The sequence below is a fragment of the Hordeum vulgare genome, chromosome 2H (genome assembly GCF_904849725.1).
Source record: "Hordeum vulgare subsp. vulgare chromosome 2H, MorexV3_pseudomolecules_assembly, whole genome shotgun sequence".
NCBI classification, from domain to species: Eukaryota; Viridiplantae; Streptophyta; class Magnoliopsida; order Poales; family Poaceae; genus Hordeum; species Hordeum vulgare.
The window spans coordinates 239,838,298-239,859,729 of NC_058519.1; the positions used below are offsets into that span (position 1 = coordinate 239,838,298).

At 43.9% G+C, this 21,432-nt stretch overlaps 2 protein-coding genes across 6 annotated transcripts; one reads left to right on the plus strand and one right to left on the minus strand.

Annotated features, from left to right (window-relative positions):
- Window positions 1-2,507: 2,507 nt before the first annotated feature.
- LOC123426257 (putative hydrolase C777.06c) lies at window positions 2,508-3,420 on the minus strand. Its single transcript, XM_045110055.1, has 5 exons — window positions 3,413-3,420; window positions 3,193-3,325; window positions 2,989-3,116; window positions 2,747-2,893; window positions 2,508-2,658 (listed from the first exon to the last, which is right to left on the minus strand). The coding sequence occupies exons 1-5, from the start codon at window positions 3,418-3,420 to the stop codon at window positions 2,508-2,510; spliced, it is 567 nt and encodes a 188-aa protein (XP_044965990.1).
- Window positions 3,421-5,179: 1,759 nt separating this feature from the next.
- On the plus strand, window positions 5,180-19,843 carry LOC123425981 (protein CHROMATIN REMODELING 4). Of its 5 annotated transcripts, none has more exons than XM_045109759.1 (11): window positions 5,180-5,668; window positions 6,768-7,012; window positions 7,864-7,965; window positions 8,058-8,738; window positions 9,406-9,456; window positions 9,587-12,283; window positions 13,915-14,072; window positions 14,899-15,013; window positions 16,545-16,612; window positions 16,692-17,295; window positions 17,556-19,843. In XM_045109759.1, the coding sequence occupies exons 2-11, from the start codon at window positions 6,794-6,796 to the stop codon at window positions 19,623-19,625; spliced, it is 6,765 nt and encodes a 2,254-aa protein (XP_044965694.1). In that variant the 5' UTR covers window positions 5,180-5,668; window positions 6,768-6,793; the 3' UTR covers window positions 19,626-19,843. The 5 variants fall into 5 exon arrangements, with proteins under 5 accessions (XP_044965694.1, XP_044965691.1, XP_044965690.1 ...); XM_045109756.1 differs by having other exon boundaries at window positions 5,315-5,708; XM_045109755.1 differs by having other exon boundaries at window positions 5,315-5,708; window positions 6,771-7,012.
- The last annotated feature ends 1,589 nt before the right edge of the window (window positions 19,844-21,432 follow it).

The following is a 21,432-nucleotide window of genomic DNA, read 5'->3' on the forward strand; positions in this document are numbered from 1 at the left end:
TGCCCGCCCCCATGTGTCCCTCCCTGCCGCTCGCGGGTCCCACCTGCCACCCACCTTCGCCCCTGGTGGGCAGGCGAAAGCGACGCGTGAAGGGAGCGCTTCGCATGGCCCCCCTAGCACCCCCGATGGGTATAAAACGCTGTAGAACGCATTTGCTCCTAGAAGTTGAAATCGCGAAGCAGTCATGGGTCGTAGTGCATTTTTTAGGAGCAAGGAAAACCGAGCTCCACGAATTAACGGAATCTGGAGTTGGCCCTATTTACGCCGAAACTGCCACCACCGAGGAAACGTTTGGGGCTGACCCGAGCCCCCTCTCTCCCTCTCGAACAGTTATCCCCTCCTCCTCCCTCCTTCTCCCCACCTCTCCCTCTCAAACCCTCAGAGCCGCCGCCAGTCGCGCTACCCCCATCGCCGGCCAGACCCCCTCCTCGCCTACAGTTCCGGCCATCCGGGCCTCTTTCCCGTTGGATCCCCTGCTCAGTGGCGCTCCTCCCTCCACCGGCTTGGAGCAGCAACCCCATGGCAATGACGAGGTCACTCAGATGCCATTTACTCCCGAGACCATCACCGGAGCAAGGAGCAGCATCCCTTCGACCGAGTCCTCTTTCCCAAACCACAAGGTGAGCTCCAATGATGGATTTCTACCTATGTCAGACATGTTGTTCCTGTACTGTTACTGAAAACTGAATTTTTGTTCAATGGAAACTGAATTTTTGTGCAGTCTAGTATGTGTACTGTTAAGATATAACTAGTTTAAACTAGTACATGTTAGGATTGATTTGTGAAGTGTAGTACTGCTAAGATATTAATGGTTTTAACTAGTATGTGTACTGCTAAGATTGTAGCATTACTGCTAAGATATTAGTTTATTTGTTTAGTGTAGTTCAGGTTTGACATGATTTTGGCTTTGCAAAAAACTTCAGTTTTCATATTATCCTAGTACATGTGAGGACCAACGTGACATGCATTTTCGTAGAAAAGTGTCAAGCATGACCGTTGAATGGAGCGCTGAAAACACTCGAATTGTGTGTGAGTTGTTTGCCAATCAAGTGGATGTTGGAAATAGGCCAGACAATTATCTAACCCCAAATGCATTTGATGAGGTGACAAGACAATTTAAGATGAGAACCGGGCTTGACTACACACACACACAAATGAAAAACAAATGGGACAAGCTTAATGCTGATTTCACCTTGTTCAAGAAACTCAAGTTTTGGGAGACCGGAGCCGGATGGGACTATGTGAACAACACCGTGTCACAAGATGATGAATGGTAGAAGAAGGCTAAAATTGTGAGTTCTTTTGTTGTTGCATCATGCATCTTAATTTAGCCATATCTCTTTATTTACTAATAATGTTTTCACTTGTTTATTTACATGATATTAAAGGGTGTGGCAAGTTCAAGAAGAAAGGACTTGCCAATGAAGAAAAGTTGCGGGTTATTTTTGGAGATATCACAACTGATGGTACTGATCATTGGAATCCCTCTTCTGGCATACCTCCCCCCTCTAGTGCGGCAGTGAAAGAATCCATCAATGTTGATGACATCCATGATCTTGATTTGGATGATACGGAAGAACAAGCATTGGTGCAATAGACGAGACACATATTAGGGCTTCAATTCCAGAGGGACCTTCAAAAGTAAGGTACATTGGAAGAACGTGTGTAACAACTCAAAATGTGATGGCAGTATGCGACTTTGATATGCATTTCACCTATGCTTCAATTGGACAACCGGGTTCTATGCATGATACAAGTGTGCTATTCCATGCAATTGAAAATGACAAGGCCACATTCCCACATCCTCCCAAAGGTTAGTATTTCTTATTGTTGCAACTTATGTAACACTAGCAAAAGGGCTCGTGCGTTGCTACGGGAAAAAAACCATACGCTCCTAATTTATACTCCAACAGACATCTTCCTTGCGGCCCCATAGACGAGCTAGTAGCACTGGCAGAGGAGGATGATACAATTGATCCAACTCCGGACAGAGCTGCAGCGGGCGTTGTCATGGCAACGTTTTCACTTGCCATGGGTGTGGATTTTTCTTGCCGTGGCAGAGATTCTCTTTGAACTAAAACCACGACAAGTATTTTGGAACGGAGGGAGTAGATGTTTTACCATGTGAAATTATGATTTGCAACCTTGTGAATACTACTATTTGATAACTGACATGTACTAAGACTCTCGTCTCCGAGAAACGTACTGAAAAGTGTTACCATTGAATTTATTAAGATGAAATCACTAAAGTTGGGGTGTAGACTTTTATGATTTTCGGTAACCCACATATAGAATTTGGCATACAGTTTTAGCAACAACAATAGATAAGTAACATGCTAGACTATCAAGGACATCATAAACAATGTTGAGAATTTTGGATGCAGTTTAACAGATTAGTAACATCTTTCAGTTTCGTTACAAACTACCCCTTAAATATATGTAAGTGAAAAATGTCATGCTGTATTGATTAACAACCCTCCCATATGTGATCCGCAAGAACATGCATTCTAATTATTTGAACAAAGAACTATGGACCAGATTATTTTTTTACCATGCTCAGTTTTAGGTAGAAATCTTGAGACATCAAATAAATACGCAACTCTGGCTCTCCTCCCAAATAAGAAGCCAAAACAAATATACCCTTCTCCGTGCATTACCCGAACACAGAGTAGCAAGGTAAGTGAGCACTCCAGGAGTCAAACATGTAACAAGATCAAAGTAACGCTCAACAGCGCTGGTCGTTACCGACAACGTAACAAACTCTAGCCCTAACGCTACAAATGGTTTGTCCACATCCTCCTCAATTATCTTCCAGTCAATTTTCGCGGCTTGGGCATCTTCATTGCCATCCTCTGGCTTCTGCTCCACCAAGTAGGGGAATCTTCTGGCGATACTGTAAATTCACGGCTGTTGTTATTACATGATATGTTCTGGTGACTAATCTGGTGTTTTTTCAGTTCACTTGGAAAACAGAAGACGAAGATGAACCTATCCATCGTGAATTGCGTGAGGAAGATAGGAATTTGCTCGACATCGTTTCTGCCATTTCTTGGTTGTACCACCCAAACTTTGTCAAGGCCTAATACAACATCTGCATGCTCATGAGTAAGAATGATCTGCACTGCACAGAACCTTCTTAGTCCCCAGGATTTTTATTTTTTTTAGAAAAGAATGCACTATTGAATATCTCACTGAGTCAACATAAGGAACTTTGTGGTGGACAAACCACCGGAGAACTTGCTCTCTGAAGGTCTTGCCGATGTCGATTAGGATGTACTTGTGTGTTCCATCTTGGCAATAGTCCACCAAGAGGGAGGTGTTGAGCCTGAAAGCAAACAGGCATATGATTTACGAACCTGGTCACATAAGCACTAACTTAGTAGGATGTTCTGTTCAACCCGTTTGCAGCTACTCCACCATTCGGCAGTTGTGACTCACAAAGTTAAATCTGTTGGAATCATTTTCATGTAATGATACTTCTTGGTCACATACCAATGCAATAAGTTGGCTGTATTCAATATGTACACTCTTTCTAGTGTTCAATACCGAGTCGAATTATACAACTTACATGTGTAATGTACTTCAGATCATTGCAGGTTTTGGAAGTGCTCTGAGAGGAATACCAAAAGGCAAGTTCGCCAAGAGAATGGCCTTTTCTGGGACAATTAGGCTAATCTACTTTTTTGCACTAACTAATTACAATAAATTATATTTCAGGATATTGTCCTCATTTTTACAATATCCAAGCATCAATATATAATGGACTTGTTCATAGGAGGAAAATTCCTCTTCCATTGAGATGCTCTTTTCGCTCCATTCAAGCAAGAAATAACCACTCATCAGTTGTTGTACCTAAAGATTATTGTGAAACTTACATCCAGTTTTTGAGAGACAAACGGATAGTTCCTGATTCAGATCCTCCAACCTCCAAGGATGTGGACCTACTATACCAGTTTATAGATAAGAGGTGAAAGTCTGTATTGAACTTCCTTATCAAGTTCTTGAGCTACATTTGAAGAGGAATCTTAATTATCTGTTACTTGTCTCAGTAACAAGCTCATGGTATTAACTGGAGCTGGAATGAGCACTGAGTCAGGAATTCCCGATTATCGGAGGTAAGTTATCAAGGCTCCGTGCGTACAATCCCATCATCCACAGGCAGGTAGCTTGTGATTTAAGAAAGAAAACAAGGCGTTTGCATCATTTAACCTGCAAAGCTAGACGTCGTAGCAGGTGTGAGGGCGGTCGAGCGGTGGCGGCGACGCGCGGGGCTGCGCGGGGTGGACGCGGGCGTCGTGCCACCAGAGCGCCGGCTCGGAGGCGGAGCGCATGAGAGCCCCCTTCCCTCCCGGGCTCGCTTCCACGTCCGCGGCACCTGCAGCAGCTGCACCGGCAGCCGGAGCCTCCGTCCGACGCTGCCCCCCGCCCCGGTGCGACGGCGGGGAGGGCCCGTCGGCGACGCGCGGGCGACTCTTCCTCCTCCCCTGTTGCGTCTTCTCTCTTCTCTGGCTGACCAGAAGATGCTTTCCCCTTCCACCTTCTTTGTCACTCGATAAGATCACAGAGAGCACAGGGCCGAGCACGAACATGGGGCCGATGAGGGGGGCGGCCAACGGCGTGGGCTGGTGGTGGCCCGGCAGTGGGGCACCGGCGGGGCGGCGCGACCTTAGCCCCGATCCAATCTGGATCGGGAGGGGAGGGGGAGGGAGCGGTTGGTGGCTGAGGGGGCGCGAGTGGGAGGCTCGGTGACGGACAAAACGGATTGTGGGTTGATTTGGGAAAAACGCAGGGGGTTTTCTGCAAAATAACCGACGCCGGACGACAGAAGCACTCCACCTTTATTATTAGGGGAGATATCCTTCAACTCACAATCTCTCTGATATGTTTACAACGGAAAAGTAGCCCAGCCATTCACCCAAGCACTATGGCCCAGCTTGTTTTTTTTTGGCCTGTGTGCAGTTCGCCCCACATATGGGCTCCTTCTAGCTGGCCCAAGCTGTCAACTAGCAGGCCTAGAGCGCCCCAGCTGGGCTGCCAGCTCAATCAGGGGCTTGGAGAAGCTAGCGATGGTCCAGAACGCTCCAGGTTCGCCAACTGAAGTAAGAAGTAGGGGAAGAAGCTGGTTATGAGAAGTTTTCAGAACAGGCCCTAAACTAGAAGAACAGCTTCCCACCCAAACAACGCCCAACGGAATCGTCCCATCAATTCCATCCATCCCTACACCCGCCGCCCGCGCCTGGAGCGGCGGGCCGCGGCCACCCACCCGCCGTCTCACGCCACCGCGGAGGCCGGCACTCACCTCGCGCCCGCCCCCACGTGTCCCTCCCTGCCGCCCGCGGGTCCCGCCTGTCACCCACCTCCGCCCCTGGTGGGCAGGCGAAAGCGACGCGTGAAGGGAGCGCTGCGCACGGCCCCCTTAGCACCCCCCGATGGGTGCCCCTCCCCATCGATAGCCGCGCCGCTGTCTGCTGCCCCTGCCCTGCGTCCCCGTTCCCCATTCGCCCCCTTCCCCACTGCCCGCGTCTATTCCGCCGCCACCGCCGCCTCTCTCCGCTCGGTTCCGTCTTTCCCTCCGCGCTGCTGTGCTCTGTGGGGCGCCGCGCCGCGGGATCCGCCGCTGCCTCCGTCGATTCGGCTCCAGTTTCGGGGCGCTGCGGCGAAACCGGAGGTGAAGCCGCTCTCGGTACTGCGGTTCAGCGTCTAATTGGGTGGGTCTACGGGATTTTCTGTCAAGAATTTTGCTGTGTAGAGGTTTGACTGCCGGATGGGGTGCGGGCTTAGGGCGGAGATTCGGATTTGTGTTTTGGTGCCGGTTTGGGCGTTTGAGGTGCGAGGTTTGTTAGCTGCTGGTGAGCTTGTGTAAGGAACGGTAATGCTTCTGTTTGTGACGTATGATTCGGAGCTGGTTCTAGCTGTCTGTGCGCTGTTTCTACTACTGTCCGGCAGACCGTAGCAGCAGGGAAACTCTGGATACGTGTTTGCAACGGGCACACGAGGCGAACCATCTGGAGTAGTGTTTGCTAGTCGTGACTGAATTTGAGCACTATGTCACATCGCGTGTTTGACTGTGCTTATGTTAGACTCATTAAGTGGATTTAAAAGCAATATATCACAGCGACTTGTGGTAGATTTTGGAACGACCTACCACAGAGATCGGTAAAGCAATCGAGTCGTATATTAATGACTGAAGAAAAGAATTAGTGTGAGATTCCTAGTGGGATTTGGCTATGTATTGCATGCCTGGGTTACAGGTGAAGTTTCATTTTGAGTATCAGTTCAATATCAGCAACAAGTCCTGACAAGTGACAACAATGCTATGTTCTGGTTATCCTTGTTTTCTGTGGTTTAGCTTTCTTAAAGGGGTTTCATGCTCGGAAAATGTTCTGCTTTGTCTCTTTGTTGCATATTATTAATTTCGCTTTATCATGTTCTATACATGTTTTTTTTGGATACATCGGTATGAAGCAAAAGGAACATTCAGTGAACAATAATTCAAATGCTGTCATTTATCCGTTGCAATATGAGGCTGATCATCTGCTAATGCTTTGTATTTGTATGAGAATACCATGCAAGTAATTTCTGAGTAAATCCATGTACCTCAAGTCCTTGGTTGTTCTTGAGCTTGATTGAGCTACTTTTAATCTCGCTATAGATTAGTATTGTAATGCATACAATACTAGATGAATACACATTGAGCTTAGTATATTCAATTAGGGGTTGTCTACTTTTATATTTAATAATAAAGAAATGCATTCTTCTGTTGCTAGCAGCATGTGACGTCCGTATTCCAACGATGAAGGAGAGGAGTTCTTTATGTGATAGTGCAGCAGATGGAAATTGGGTTTCAAAATACAAAAGAAAGCGAAGCAAGTTAACAGCTAGCTCGTCAAATGAGCATGAGGCTACATCACCAACATCGGGCTCTCTAATGAACAATGGTTCCATAAAAAAGAGGTCCAAGCATGACACTAGCATTTCTACATCAGCCAAGAAGATAAGAGGACATGATGGGGTGAATTTCTTCTCTTTTTATTAGTTCACACTTGTCAGTATATCTTGTGGATATTTTCTGTGATTTACTTCCCATCCATCCACTTTTGTTGACCAGGCTCGTAGATTGAAAAAGCTCTAAGATTGAGAAAGTCACCAAACCGAATGCCTATACAATTCTGACAAGTTCTCTGGAAATTTGAGATAACACTTGTGTGGTTAGTATGCATGCATTAACCATGGATGCATGCCTTACAACTTCTACGAATATCGTGAAACAAATAGACATATAAAAAATGATCAATGGAAGTATTTCATGTGTTGCTCTTGCATGCACTGCGAGCTTACTGCTAAACGATGATTTAATCACATTTTCTGTTTAACCATGGGCGGAACACCTTTTGTCATCGGCCACTCATTTTAAATTTTATAGCTTTGGCGAAACGACTGGATTTAACAGTTCTGGAAATCTCTCATCACATAAATACTGCAAGTGATGCTTTTCAGTAGGAGCTTACATGTTCTATTAACATATGAATTCTCCCATGCTCCCAACAGTTTGTCATATCTGTCAATGTGTGCTCATTTGGCAGGGGATACCTATGAACTGTTTTGGTGTTGTCGCGTTCAGGATGCAAACTGTAATTGAATGACAGATCTTATTAGATCATCACGGGGCATTCTAAGCAACTATATCCGCCAAAAGTAAAATTAATACTATGTTTCAACTGAAAATTTACATCTTCTCCAGTTATTCACTTGTAAATTACAAATTATTGCCACTTTAAGGCTTCACGTACAGTTATTTTCTTTGTAATACTTTTGTATTGCTGTTCAACTTATCTTATACACACATTCTCTTTGTTTCTTCAGTATTTCTATGAGTGTGTAGAATGTGACCTTGGTGGCAATTTGTTGTGTTGCGATAGCTGTCCACGGACATACCACTTGGAATGTCTTAATCCTCCCCTTAAGGTTTGAAGCATTTCTACTGTTTGATTGCACATTTTTTTTTCCGGGTGTAATCTCTGTCTTAATCTGTTTGCACTGTTACATTTCAAATATAGCGTGCACCGCCTGGGAACTGGCAATGCCCAAGATGTTGTACGAAACAAGTTAGCTTGAAGTTGTTAGGAAATGCGGACGCTGACACTTCCAAACGTGAAAGAACAAGGAGAATGCGTACACGCACCATATCAGATAGCCCATCTCCCCATAACAAACTCTCTCTCAATACCCGGAGTCCCATACAAGAGAAAGGTGAATCAAACGAACAAGTAAAACTATCATGCCCGGGTGCATTGAAGGAGGGTGATCCCAGTGTGAAGGATAATGAAGTTCAGAAAAAGAAGCCATTGATAGTACATTTGAAGAGGCGTTCGACCAAAGAATTATCTGCAATTACAAAGCCCTTGAAGTCAGGATTCGTTGGCCAGTCTTCAGAAGAGAAACAGGAGAAACATGGAGTTGCTTTGAAAATGAAGAAACATCTGCGCTCCATGGATTTGTCTCCAAAGAAATATAAAACCAAGAGGCAAAATAGTCACAAAGACCCTAAGCGATCTGAGGCAAAAAGGCTCAGATCTTTGGCAACTGATGTTGACAGTGATTCGTCAATGGGGCCATCTACATCTCCTGAGCACCGCGAATCACCACCAAAAAGGAGATCTCTGGATGGCAGAACACCTACATTTAGTGCCAAGAAAGGGAAAAAGAAAGTTAATTTTGTTGATAAACAACATTCAGAGGTATTCAAACACGTTATGTTTTATTCTAGTATTCACAAACATGGACATTTTCTATACAATTTACCTTCCCAGAAATGCTGCCGAACCATTTTCTGGTTGATACCTACTTGAACTTATTTAGTATGTTAGATGTTCAGTTAAGAATATTTTTTCATTTACTTTCTAACTCTACCATGGCATTTTTTCATTTTTTCATTCTCTGCACTTCTGCATCTTCCTTTCTTTTGTTGGCACTTTTCCTGTTATATTCTTCATAAGCTCATTTTGTTTCTATTACAACCATACTTTATGAACAATCTAAATATCTGAGCAAACTTGCCACAGTTAACAACTCTTTTGAACCGATTAACAGATTTTTAATAATACATCTGATCATGCTTTCTGACTTCACCTGGGAGATACATGGTAGGTTTGGTACCCTCTTATGGTTCATCTTGTCAGTTTTGATATTAGTGGTATTTGTAACCCCCTAACACTAAATTGGCTTGATTATTATTTTCTATTTTTCTCCATGTATTTTCGGATCAGTTGTCTTTGGTTGCTACCATGACCAGCCTTCTGCTTTTCTAGTGTTTGTCTTGTTTGTTGACTGCATTATTATCTTAAATATTTTTGCTTGAACATATCTATTCAGAATGCCGTTCATATATCTGGTAAAATGGTGCAGGTGCTAGCTGTGGCGGGGGATACGATAATAACTCCTCAGGAGGATCTGCAGGTTCGGTCTAGGAAATTCCTACACCATCACCTTCCTTAATCATATGTGTTACATCTTCATCCAATTTTTTTTGCCTTCCCTGTCCCTTTTTCTATGTTATCTGATTTATTGCATACATTGCTTTGCTTAGGTTGACCGCATCCTAGGCTGTCGGCTTCAGACAAGCCAAATCATTTCACAGCCCCATGCTTCATCAGAGCAGATTGAATTAACTAATGTGCAGCTGGAAGATGGTGCTCCTTCTAGTTCTTCCAGTGTGCCAACACAGCTGTTAAGAAACGATACCGACACCACTCTGGAGGATGTATGTGCTGATGAATCAGCACATGATGCCTGTGAAGATCATTTGGATGGTGGTGAAATGCAAAAGGAGAATAATGGTAAATACCATGAAAAGGAGTCAGTGGGTCCTGAGGAAGCCACGAAGACAGTGTCAGATTGTTGCACTGACCATATCATCACCATAAAGGATTCTGGAGTAGTAGGGGAAAACATACCTTCAGTAAATGGTGAACTTGAAGCAGTATCTGATGTTCCAGCTGCAGGAACATCAGAAAAGGGTGATATCAAACTTCCACTTTCCGAAGTTGATGCAACGGTACATACCAAACAAGAGTTGACACCTGAAAGTAAAGTCTATGGAAATATAAACGAAATTGCAGGAAATGGCCATGATGATACTGCATATGAATTTTTGGTCAAATGGGCTGGAAAATCAAACATCCATAATAGCTGGATTTCTGAATCTGAACTAAGAACATTAGCAAAACGGAAACTAGAAAATTACAAAGCAAAGTATGGAATGGGTTTGATAAACATTTGCAAGGACCAATGGTGCCAACCACAACGTGTTATTGCTCTGCGTGTTTCCTTAGATGAAGTAGAAGAGGCTTTAATCAAATGGTATGGCCTTCCTTATGATGAATGCACTTGGGAAAGATTAGATGAACCTATCATGCTGAAGTATGTTCATTTGGTTACTCAGTTCAAAAACTTTGAATGCCAGGCTTTGGACCGGGATGTGAGAGGTAACTGTGCAAATGCAAGAAACCGCCAAGAGCTGACTGTGTTGATTCAGCAGCCAAAAGAACTTAAGGGGGGCATGCTCTTTCCACATCAACTGGAAGCATTGAACTGGCTGCGTAAATGTTGGTTCAAGTCAAAAAATGTTATCCTTGCTGATGAGATGGGTCTTGGGAAGACGGTGTCAGCTTGTGCTTTTCTGTCGTCCCTGTGCTGTGAATTTAAGATTAACTTGCCTTGTCTTGTCTTGGTTCCTCTTTCAACTATGCCTAACTGGATGGCTGAATTTGCATCCTGGGCGCCTCATTTGAATGTTGTGGAGTATCATGGTTCTGCACGGGCAAGATCTGCAATTCGTCAATATGAGTGGCATGAGGGCGATGCAACCCAGATAGGTAAAAGCAAAAAGTCTCACAAGTTCAATGTCTTGCTCACCACTTATGAGATGGTGCTTGTTGATGCTACATATCTTCGTTCTGTGCCATGGGAAGTTCTTATAGTTGATGAGGGGCATCGTCTGAAGAACTCTAGCAGTAAACTCTTCAGTTTGCTCAATACATTTTCATTTCAGCACAGGGTTTTGTTGACTGGAACCCCATTACAGAACAACATTGGTGAAATGTATAATTTGTTGAACTTCCTACAGCCTGCTTCTTTCCCTTCTCTAGCATCATTTGAGGAGAAGTTTAATGAACTTGCAACAGCAGAGAAAGTGGAGGAGCTGAAGAAACTGGTAGCTCCACATATGCTTCGAAGGCTGAAAAAAGATGCAATGAAAAATATCCCCCCGAAGACGGAGCGAATGGTGCCTGTCGAACTGACATCAATCCAGGCTGAATACTACCGTGCTATGCTTACAAAGAACTACCAAGTACTGCGTAATACCGGAAAAGGTGGCGCTCATCAGTCATTGCTCAACATAGTAATGCAGCTTCGGAAAGTTTGCAACCATCCATATCTTATTCCTGGAACTGAACCCGAATCAGGTTCACCAGAGTTTTTGCACGAAATGAGAATAAAGGCCTCAGCAAAGTTAGCTTTGTTGCATTCTATGCTCAAAGTGTTACACAGTGATGGGCATCGTGTTCTTATTTTTTCTCAGATGACAAAACTTCTTGACATTCTCGAAGATTATCTGACTCTGGAGTTTGGTCCTAAAGCATTTGAAAGAGTAGATGGTTCGGTGTCTGTGGCAGAACGCCAGGCAGCTATTACTCGTTTCAATCAGGACAAGACCCGTTTTGTATTTTTGTTATCTACACGGTCATGTGGTCTTGGGATCAATTTGGCAACTGCAGACACTGTTATCATATATGATTCTGATTTCAATCCGCATGCTGATATACAGGCGATGAATAGAGCACACAGGATTGGGCAGTCAAACAGACTTTTAGTGTACAGGCTTGTAGTGCGTGCTAGTGTTGAGGAGCGTATCTTGCAACTTGCCAAGAAGAAATTGATGCTTGATCAACTTTTTGTTAACAAATCAGAATCGCAGAAAGAAGTGGAAGATATTATTCGCTGGGGAACCGAGGAGCTCTTCAGGAATAATGATGAGGTGAATGGTAAAGATAATGATGAAGCTTCTGATGCTAAACATGATGTATCTGATATTGAGGTTAAGCATAGGAGGAAAACTGGTGGCCTAGGTGATGTTTATGAGGATAAATGTATTGGCAGTTCTACCAAGCTTATTTGGGATGAAAATGCTATTATGAGGCTTCTTGATAGATCCAGCCTTCCAACAACTGTAGCTGAAAGCACTGATGGGGATTTGGACAATGATATGCTTGGTACTGTAAAGGTAATTTAATAGTGTGTGTTTATCTTCAAATAATGAATATTAAGTGTTTATGCAGTGATTCATTGGTAGGTTATGGAAACGAGTGTGTCGCCTTGTACATGTCTCACCAAGCTATAATACTACTCCCTCCGTCCCAAAATAAGTGTCGCAAATTTAGTACTAAGTTAGTACAAATCTGTACCTAATAATAATAAAGCGGCTATTGCTTCCGTCGGAAAACCCACCGCGATATTTTTATAAGAAAGCCCCTGTAATTTTTGTTATCCAACCCGCGCTCCATCATTTATCTGCAACGCAAAAGGAAAAAAAGGATTCGCTGCAAAAATTATACCTGTTCGCATCGCCTCCTCCCGTCGACCTTGGGCCACCCTGGCCTGTGCCCAGGCCGCCGCCACACCACTCGCCGCCGCGGTCGACCTTAACCGCCACCGTTGCCGATCTCAACCCACCCGCCTCCGCGGCCGTACCTCTCCCCGCTCACTGCCCCCGTTGCGGCGCTCGAGCGCATCGCGTCGACCCTGGTCCACCCTGGCATGTGCCCAGGCCGCTGCCACACCACTTGCCGCCGCGGCCGACCTCAACCACCCCTATTGTCGATCTCAACCCACCCGCCTCCGCGGCCGTACCTCTGCCCGCTTGCTGCCCCCGTTTCGGCGCTCGAGCACAGCTTCTGGATCAAATCAACGTGACAGCTACAGTGACTGGGGATGATGCATCTGCAAGATGCAGAAAAGCGGCGGCGCGTGGATAAGGCGCGGCGGAGCGAAGTACCTGCAGGTGGAGGCGGGCCTACATGGCTCACACGGGGAACTTCGAGGTTATGGCGCGGCAACGGCGACTCCTTATGGCCAGATAGAGGCGCCTAACCCTTGCTCCCCTCATCGTATCCCCTCCTTCGGCAGGAACTCATCATCTGGTGAGATCCCCTCCCCATGCCTCCAACCGTGTGCCAAGCACCGACAAGAAATTTTGTTTTGTGGGGATTTGTTTGCTGATGAATGAATGTATTGAATGTAAGATTGTGTTGTTTGTAGAGAGAGAGAATGGAACACCACCTTCAGTTTGTCATCTGATCCCACATTCTCTACCCCATGAGTGAAATAAGATAACAGTCCATTGATCAATTCACGTAGCCTCTTTGTTTTGCTTTGTTTGTCCCGCTCAATTTCTCATCATGGTGGAATTAACAATGAACGGGTTGATTTCTCAACAAAATAGGATAGGACTCACTACATTAGTTAGTTAGCTTATTATTTTAATAAATCAAAATGATTATAAAAAGATTAAAAGCGTGTGGTATTTTTTTCTCCCGTTGCAACGCACGGGCCCTTTTGCTAGTTTACTACTAAAGCAGCAACACTTATTTTGGGACGGAGGGAGTAGTTAATAGTTTGAAAGTTCCTAACCGGCGTTATCTGGCTAGAACTTATTGTCCTTCTCTGCTTATAGATGGATCCATCCACAAATTTTGAATTCAGTCTTTTTGTTCTCGGACTGCATTACTATTACTTCTCTTGTTTCTTTTGGATGGTGGTTACTAATGTTATTGTGATGTAGATTTTACCTTGTGCAATTGAAAACTTGTCTCCAGGGATCTCAATTAATAGTTGCTTTTACTTTCCTTCGTGAAGCAGTCAATTGATTGGAATGATGATATAAATGACGATCCTGGTGCTGCTGAGGACATTCCAAATATTGATAACGATGGTTGTGAACAGGCATCCGAAACAAAACATGATGCAGCTAATCCTGTGGAAGAAAATGAATGGGATAAACTTTTACGTCTCAGGTGCTTTACAATACCATCTTCTCTCTCTGTAAACAGATGCAAGACGTTTTGGATCATTACTTTAGCGATCTAAAATGTCTTATACTCCCTCCGTCCCAAAATAACTGTCTGAAGCTTAGTATAATTTTATACTAGAGCTAGTACAAAGTTGAGACACTTATTTTGGGACGGAGGGAGTATTTGTTTACAGAGGGAGTACTTGTTATTTTACTAGTCTGTCTATTGCCTTATGATGATCTTTTCTTCATATTTTCTTGGTTTACTCCATAACTTGAACAAATCAGAAACAGAAAGACAAACTAAATGGAAGGATAAATACTCGAATTCTAGAATATATCCAATTGGAGAAGTTAGCAAACGGTACATAATACCTTATGAAATCTTAGGTCAGATAGGGATAGATAGGGCATGGTGTACTAATTGCAAGAATCACTCTTGTTTTCTTAGGGCATGGCCAATGCATAGCCCCAGACCTACTGCCCCATGAGCAACTAGGTTCGGATGCTACCATGGACTAAAAGTAGATGCCTCAGATGTGTAGTGTAGCTTGCAGAGGAGCCAGCCGCTCGAGCAGAAAAAGCAAAGAGTGAGAGATAGAAAAGGAGAGGGAGAGGGAGAGATGTGGTCCGGATGCATTGGTAAAGCTCACCCATCCATCATGGCTCTCTGTCACAAGGCTGCGTTGGATGAATGTGAAATTAAACGGTGCTTCAACTCTATGTGGCTGGGCTGGGGCAGCACGTAAGTGCTGCCACCATAGTTCATGCCCTTAGCGCTCTCTCTCTGGGCATGATGGTCGGTTACTAAATGCATATTTGTGTTTCAGATGGGAGCAATACCAAATCGAAGAGGAGGCATCCCTTGGTCGAGGCAAGCGTCTAAGGAAAGCTGTTTCTTACAGGGAAACCTTTGCAGCAATTGCCAATGAGACATTAAGTGAGGTACTTCTATCTTTCATGTTCACCTCCCTCCCCCCTCCCCCCCCCCTCTGAACATGTACGCAAGGAGTATATCTTCATTTTGACCACCTTGATCCATTGGATTGTGGTATATGATGTTAAGTTTTCCCCTAAAAGCAACGTTCGACTTGCATGTGTTAAGCATATAGCTACCACTTCCTTCTGAGAAACTTAGATTTTGACTATGACTGAGCCAAACTGTGGTAGAACAAGTCTCTTACCAAGCATTGGTTGGCTCGCTAACCACTCTTAAATATACATGGTTTTGCGTGACATTGTGATGCTATGCTTCAAAATTTGAACCTGGAAGTGAAATTTTTGCCCACGTCGTCATGTTTTTTTTTTGAACTCCGACATCACTTGGAGCATGCTTCCTAAATCTGCAGTACCCCTATGGATTACATGGAAATTCCTAACACAACCTCCCTCTATTGTCTGTTGAAAATATATTTAGACTGGATACTTTGAGGATACTTGGGGACATTTTCGACCCAAAACATCGCCAACAGAAGCCCATCCATAACTCATTACGAAGTTGCAAATCCTGGAAATGTGGTTGTACCCTAAGAGCTTCTCCAGCGGTAGCCCCAATTTTTCTGAGGCCCCAAAAATTTGACATCACTCCCATCTGTGAGCACCCATTTTCTTTTGCCATTACACTGACATACAGGACCCACATGTCAGTGGATCAGTTTTTCTTCTTTTCCTTTCTCTTCACTTCCTGTGGATTGGCGCCCTGATGTGGCAGGGCGCGGGACGTAAGGGTGGGGTGAAGACGGCGGGAGGGAAGGATGTGGAGCGTGAGCGTGGTGGTGCAGACAGGAGGAGCGACAAAGAGTCGGAGGCGGGTTGACGAGAATGGGGACGGAGACGGCGAGCTCGGCGGCATAACTTGGAAATGGTTCGACCGGCGTGTGTGTGGGGTGTCGACGGCGGTGAGGAATCGGCTGCTGGAGGGGAGGAGGTGGAGCTTGATGGCGTGGGCGGGAGATGAAACTTCCTCCTGCCCTACGTAGATGAGAATTGGGGCTGGGGCCCCAAAAATGGTGTCCTATCCTTTTTGGTGGCCCTGCTGGACTTTGTTTTTACACCCCCCCCCCCCCCACCCACCCACCAAAAAAAACTGGTTTTGGGCCCTGCTGGAGATGCTCTCAGCACCGGCACTCCTCCACTAGCACCCCAAATTGGTGTCTCCATGACCACGTCCCCACTCAGTGTCTGCCTGCAAGCCACTCCCCTGCAGCTGCGCCTCTCCAAAACCTTGGGTTCCTGTCAAATTTGGGTAGTAAAACTACGCCTTAAGTTTTGCAATGCAGGGAGTATCTGGCGTGGACAAGTATGATCTAATTCCGTCAGATATTACCTCAATTTTGTGTCTCTTAGGTATACGCCTACAACAGATATTGTGTAACTAGTTAATAGGTGGCTGCACTGTGGTTTTCATTTGCTATTTGCCATGCACTCTTAGATTTTATATACAGCTACACAATGATTTGCTGATATTGCTATGCAGAACTCTGATGATGGGGATGAACCCAAGCGAGAATACACCGCAGCTGGACTGGCTTTGAAGGAAAAATAGTATGCCCTCCCCTTCTCTCCCACCCCCTCTGCATGCACAGTTTTTCTTCAGGAATTGATTTACTTCTGGTTGCAACAGTGGAAAGCTCCGAGCTAGACAGAAGGAAAGGATTGCTCAGCGGCACACAATCAAGAACTATGCTGATGATAAACTTGAAGATTTCATAAAACTATATGACTCTAGTGTTAATGAATATGGTGTAAACCCTTTGAGAATTGTTGAAGATCCTGACTCTGTGCAGCCGTCTGGGGCTAAACGTTTCAGTGATTCAACTGCAGAAATGAGGCATTCCTCGAAGAAGGCAAAGAGATATCCTGAAATCTCTCGAGAGCTTCATGCCAAACTTGCTGCGCATGCTACTTCGTCGAAGCACCACTCAAAGGCAACTGATGTCTTAAATCAAGGGACTCCACATCACCTCTTACCTGTCCTTGGCCTCTGTGCTCCGAATGCTGATCAGGTAAACTCGTACAAGAATTCAAATTGTGGGCCAAACATGAAGGAGCAAAAAAGAGCTAGCAGTGAAGTATCCAACAGGCCACTGTCACCTGCTGCTGAGCATTCCAGTGAACTAAAAAATCATGGCCAATCGGCTCCCAGCAAGACTATGTTTCCTGGTTCATCTGAAACTTTGCGAAGGCTGAGCAACATCCTTCCAGATAGCTACTTCCCCTTCCATCCTGTATGCCATCTTCTCAAATTTGCACTGCTCTTTTTTACATTCCGCAATTATTTCATCATTTGGTCACATTATTATCATTGTCCATGCCGTTCTCCTATCAGAAGTCAAAAGTTAGTGTTTCCACTTTATTTATGTTAGGACAGAATGTTGCTTGCACCCTAAGATTTTCATTTTGGTACCTATAGGGAACAATAGTTATTCTTGATCAGAGCATGATGTTTTCTGTTAAGTAAAAGGAATAACATGGTTCTTCTGTGCAGATTCCTCCTATATCTGGGAAGGGGCTTTGTGACCCTGTTGAAAATCCTTTACCTTCTATTGCTTCATGTCAAGGGAAGATGGGTCTTCCGAACTTTTGTCTGGAAGACAATATTCCACTCAATCATATGAACTCAGTACCAGATCTATTTCCCAACTTCTCACTGGGCACTAATAAGGAGCATGCTCGTAATTCTATCCCAGAATTGCCAAACAGTTCATTTTTACCAAACTTCATGGCAGATATTGCTGGAAGTTCAAAAAAGCAGAGGTCAAAATTCATGGCAGATATGTCTGCCCTTCTTCCTGGGTTAGGTATTAGCCCAGTTCAACCAATCCATTCAGCCATGCCTGAAAATCACAAGAAGGTATTGGATAATATAATGATGCGTGCTCAATACGCCACAAATAAATTCATGAAAAAGAGGTCAAAACCTGATTATTGGTCGGAAGATGAACTTGATGCTTTGTGGATTGGAGTTCGTAGACATGGAAGGGGTAACTGGGATGCCATGCTTAGAGATCCAAAGTTGAAATTTTTGAACCACCGCACTAGTGAAGAGCTAGCGTTGAGATGGATTTTGGAGGAGCAGAAAATTATGGAGGAACCAATGCCAGTCACCAGGAGTTCCAACTCCACATTTCCTGGTTTATCTGATGCCATGATGTCTCGGGCACTAAGTGGAAGTAACTTCTCTAAACTTAAGATGGAGCCACCTAAGTTGCAGTCCCACCTAACTGATATTCAATTAGGTTGCAGTGATATACCATCTAGATTTCCTCATATTGAGCCTTCGAATTACATGACTGAGGGTGGTCCATCACTGGTGCCATGGAAGGATTTCAAGAATAAAACAGGTTATGGTGGGGATTTTTCTGGAAGCACATCCGACAAGTGGGAGAAAGCTGATATTGGACTGGTCCCACCGTATATGCCAAATCCTTTTATGATGGAAAGTATTGGTTCTCTACCCATAAACATACCAAACGGTAGTTCGATCCAGCAGAATGAATTTGCATCAAGTTCTCATGAGAACATTCTTCTTCATAGTGTTTCAGATGGGCAGGCCGATTTGTTTCACGAGATGCAGCAGCGTGTGAGGTTAGGTAAACAGCCCATTGAAATGAATCTGTATCACACAAAGCACTCAATTCCTCTACTTGAAACCGCTGGCATCTTTGGAAGTTCCAGATCAAACAAGCTACCACATTGGCTTCAGGAGGCTGTGCGCGCTCCTCCATCTAAGCCGATTGAATGTGAGCTACCAGCAACTGTTTTAGCAATTGCACAGTCTGTGTGCCTAGTTCTTGGAGAAGAAAGACCAGCAATACCCCCATTCCCGTTCCAAGGACCTCGCCTTTCTCACCCGAAGGACCCAAGAAATACCCCAAAGAAGAGGAGACTATATACGGTTCAGCAAGCTTCCACCCAGGCAGAGCATCCCAAAATTGTATCCGGGCAAGGTGATCAAATATCTGCTCCAGAACCAAAATTAATGGAAGCTCCACTTACTTCTTCAATTGATCAGACTAATGATGCCCCTTCACTAAACTTAAACTCTCCATCATCTTCTTCCGCTGGCAGTCAGAAGCAAGATGTGATGCCCCCTGCTTTTGAAGAAACACACAGTACAATGGAAATTTCAGAAGCTATTGCTGCTGCTTGCACGGCTAGGTCAGAGGCTCCTGAAACTGGCTGTAAGAGAGATGGATTCACTGGATTAGATGGCATTACCAGTGGGTCTTGTAGATCACCAATGGGGAATGCTCCTGATGCTGGTGCTCCAAGGAGGGAATTGTCGGGACCAGGTAGTCCACCTGCAGAGTTCTCTTTGCTGCCAGTAGTTGATGCAACTGGATTAAGTACCACATGGGCAGTAGGACCTGTATCAAGTGATGATCAAGAGCCAGAACAAGAAAATCTATTAGACAGTGACAGGCACATTGGCGACATGGAGAAGCTGGAGAAACCTACACCACTTGACGAGAGTAGGGATTCAGGTGCATCACAGTCAGTTTCAGCTCAGATAGCTGATGAAGATAAAGTCGACATGGTCGCAGATGAGTGTTAGACTTCAGCGATGAGCTTAAGATTTCGTTTTCGTCCGTTTAGCGCTGGGATTTTCCCTTTCCCAATGTTTCCAGTGTGAGGGTGCGCTGTGTTTGTATGCTTAGTTCAGACGGAGTAAAAACTCACGAGATCCTCTATATACGTGAAATGTATATTTGCTAACCTTGTGTGGACTGTGGACAAGTATATTCGTTTATTTATGCGTGTATGGTTAAGATAGTCCCAGCACCCAGGTTACATTGACATGCTTTTCATTTTTTTAGAAGTCCCGAGTCACGGTTGGTAGGCCCTTGATCAAGGGGCTGACCCAGCAGTCAGCTTACTCTGGTAGTTTTATCGTGTCAGTTGTTTCTGAGTTTCCTTCATCTATTCTGTTTAGTGGTTAGTATGATTGTTCTGTTTGGATTGCTGATGCTGATGCGACTTTACCTTGGTTAGCATCACCATTCTGTTTGGTTTGTTGATGATGACTGCTCCCCATTCCCCCGAATGTGTATTTATGTGAGTAAGTATGAGATCATCTGCAAACGTGTGTGTGTTCACCCGGGCTTGCTGATAGGATTTGAGGTTACACGTTAATGGCTTTCTGATTTGCATGCGGTTGCTCTCATTGATTTTTAGCCAATTTTTTTTCTTCCATTAGTGCCAATTTTTTTTTCTTCCATTGGTAACTAGTCCTATACTAAAAGGGTTGGGCGCGCTTGCGCTGTTGAATTTGTTAGGACTTTCAAATTTCTTTTATCATTCTACTTCAAAATATATGGTGTATTACTTTTTGAAAAGTCTAGCCTCTTTAAATCTGATTAAATTTGCAAAAAAATGTATTAAAATTTGTAATATCCAATCGGTGTTATTGGATTCATCAAGAAATGAATTTTCATATTTTTTGTTTAATAATGTGAAAGCCTATATTTTTGGCTGTGAACTTGGTTAAAAGTATAGAAATTTGACTTTTCAAAATACTAATAATCCTTGTATTTTGAAATTGATGGAGTATCTAGTTTGGCCGGTAAGGGAGACGGTGAAGTTTTTTTATGTTTATTTTTAATCTAGTTATTTGGTGTGCCATTCGTCGTATGATTATGTATTATCTGTTAATCAATCCATATTTATATGGGGATAATTTTTTATCGTTGGTTGCATGTACTTTATTTGGCTATAAAATCATATGGTGACTCTTTTTTTGTGGTGACACGAGGGGTTAGTATACTTTTATAGTTCGGTTGCTGTCGATTGATTTGAAAAATCGTTGGCTCCATCAAAATTGTGATTCAAATCTAAAATTGAATACCTCAATCGAATGAAAGAGTTTAAAATTAGAAAACATGAAGACTTAAAATAAATTAATAAGAAAGCTCTTTGAGAAATTGTTAATCCGCTCAAAATTGGGTGATCAAGTTCTAAATTAAAGCCTCAGTTAATTATGAAGATTAAATTTTTTAGGAAGCATGATGTATTGTATAAAAAAAGAAATGAAAAAGATTGTTGATCCGGTCAAAATTGAATGATCAAATTCCAATTGGAGACCTCAATTGATTGTGAGGCCTCCAATCCTAGGAGGTTTAGTGATATAGTATATAGTGTGCTCAAGCCTTTACGGATTTCCAAGTTGAGGTGGTTGCACCTAATGAGTGTTGCAAAGTAAAACGAGAGAGAGTAAAGTGTGATTCCGACCAGTGGCGAATACAACGGTCTTGTATTGCACACATTATGCTACGAGACATAAGAGCGATCATGATGTCTATGTTTAGGTAGGGTAGTAATGGCCATTGCGGGTGAATGCCTCAAATTCTTTAGCCACAGGTTAT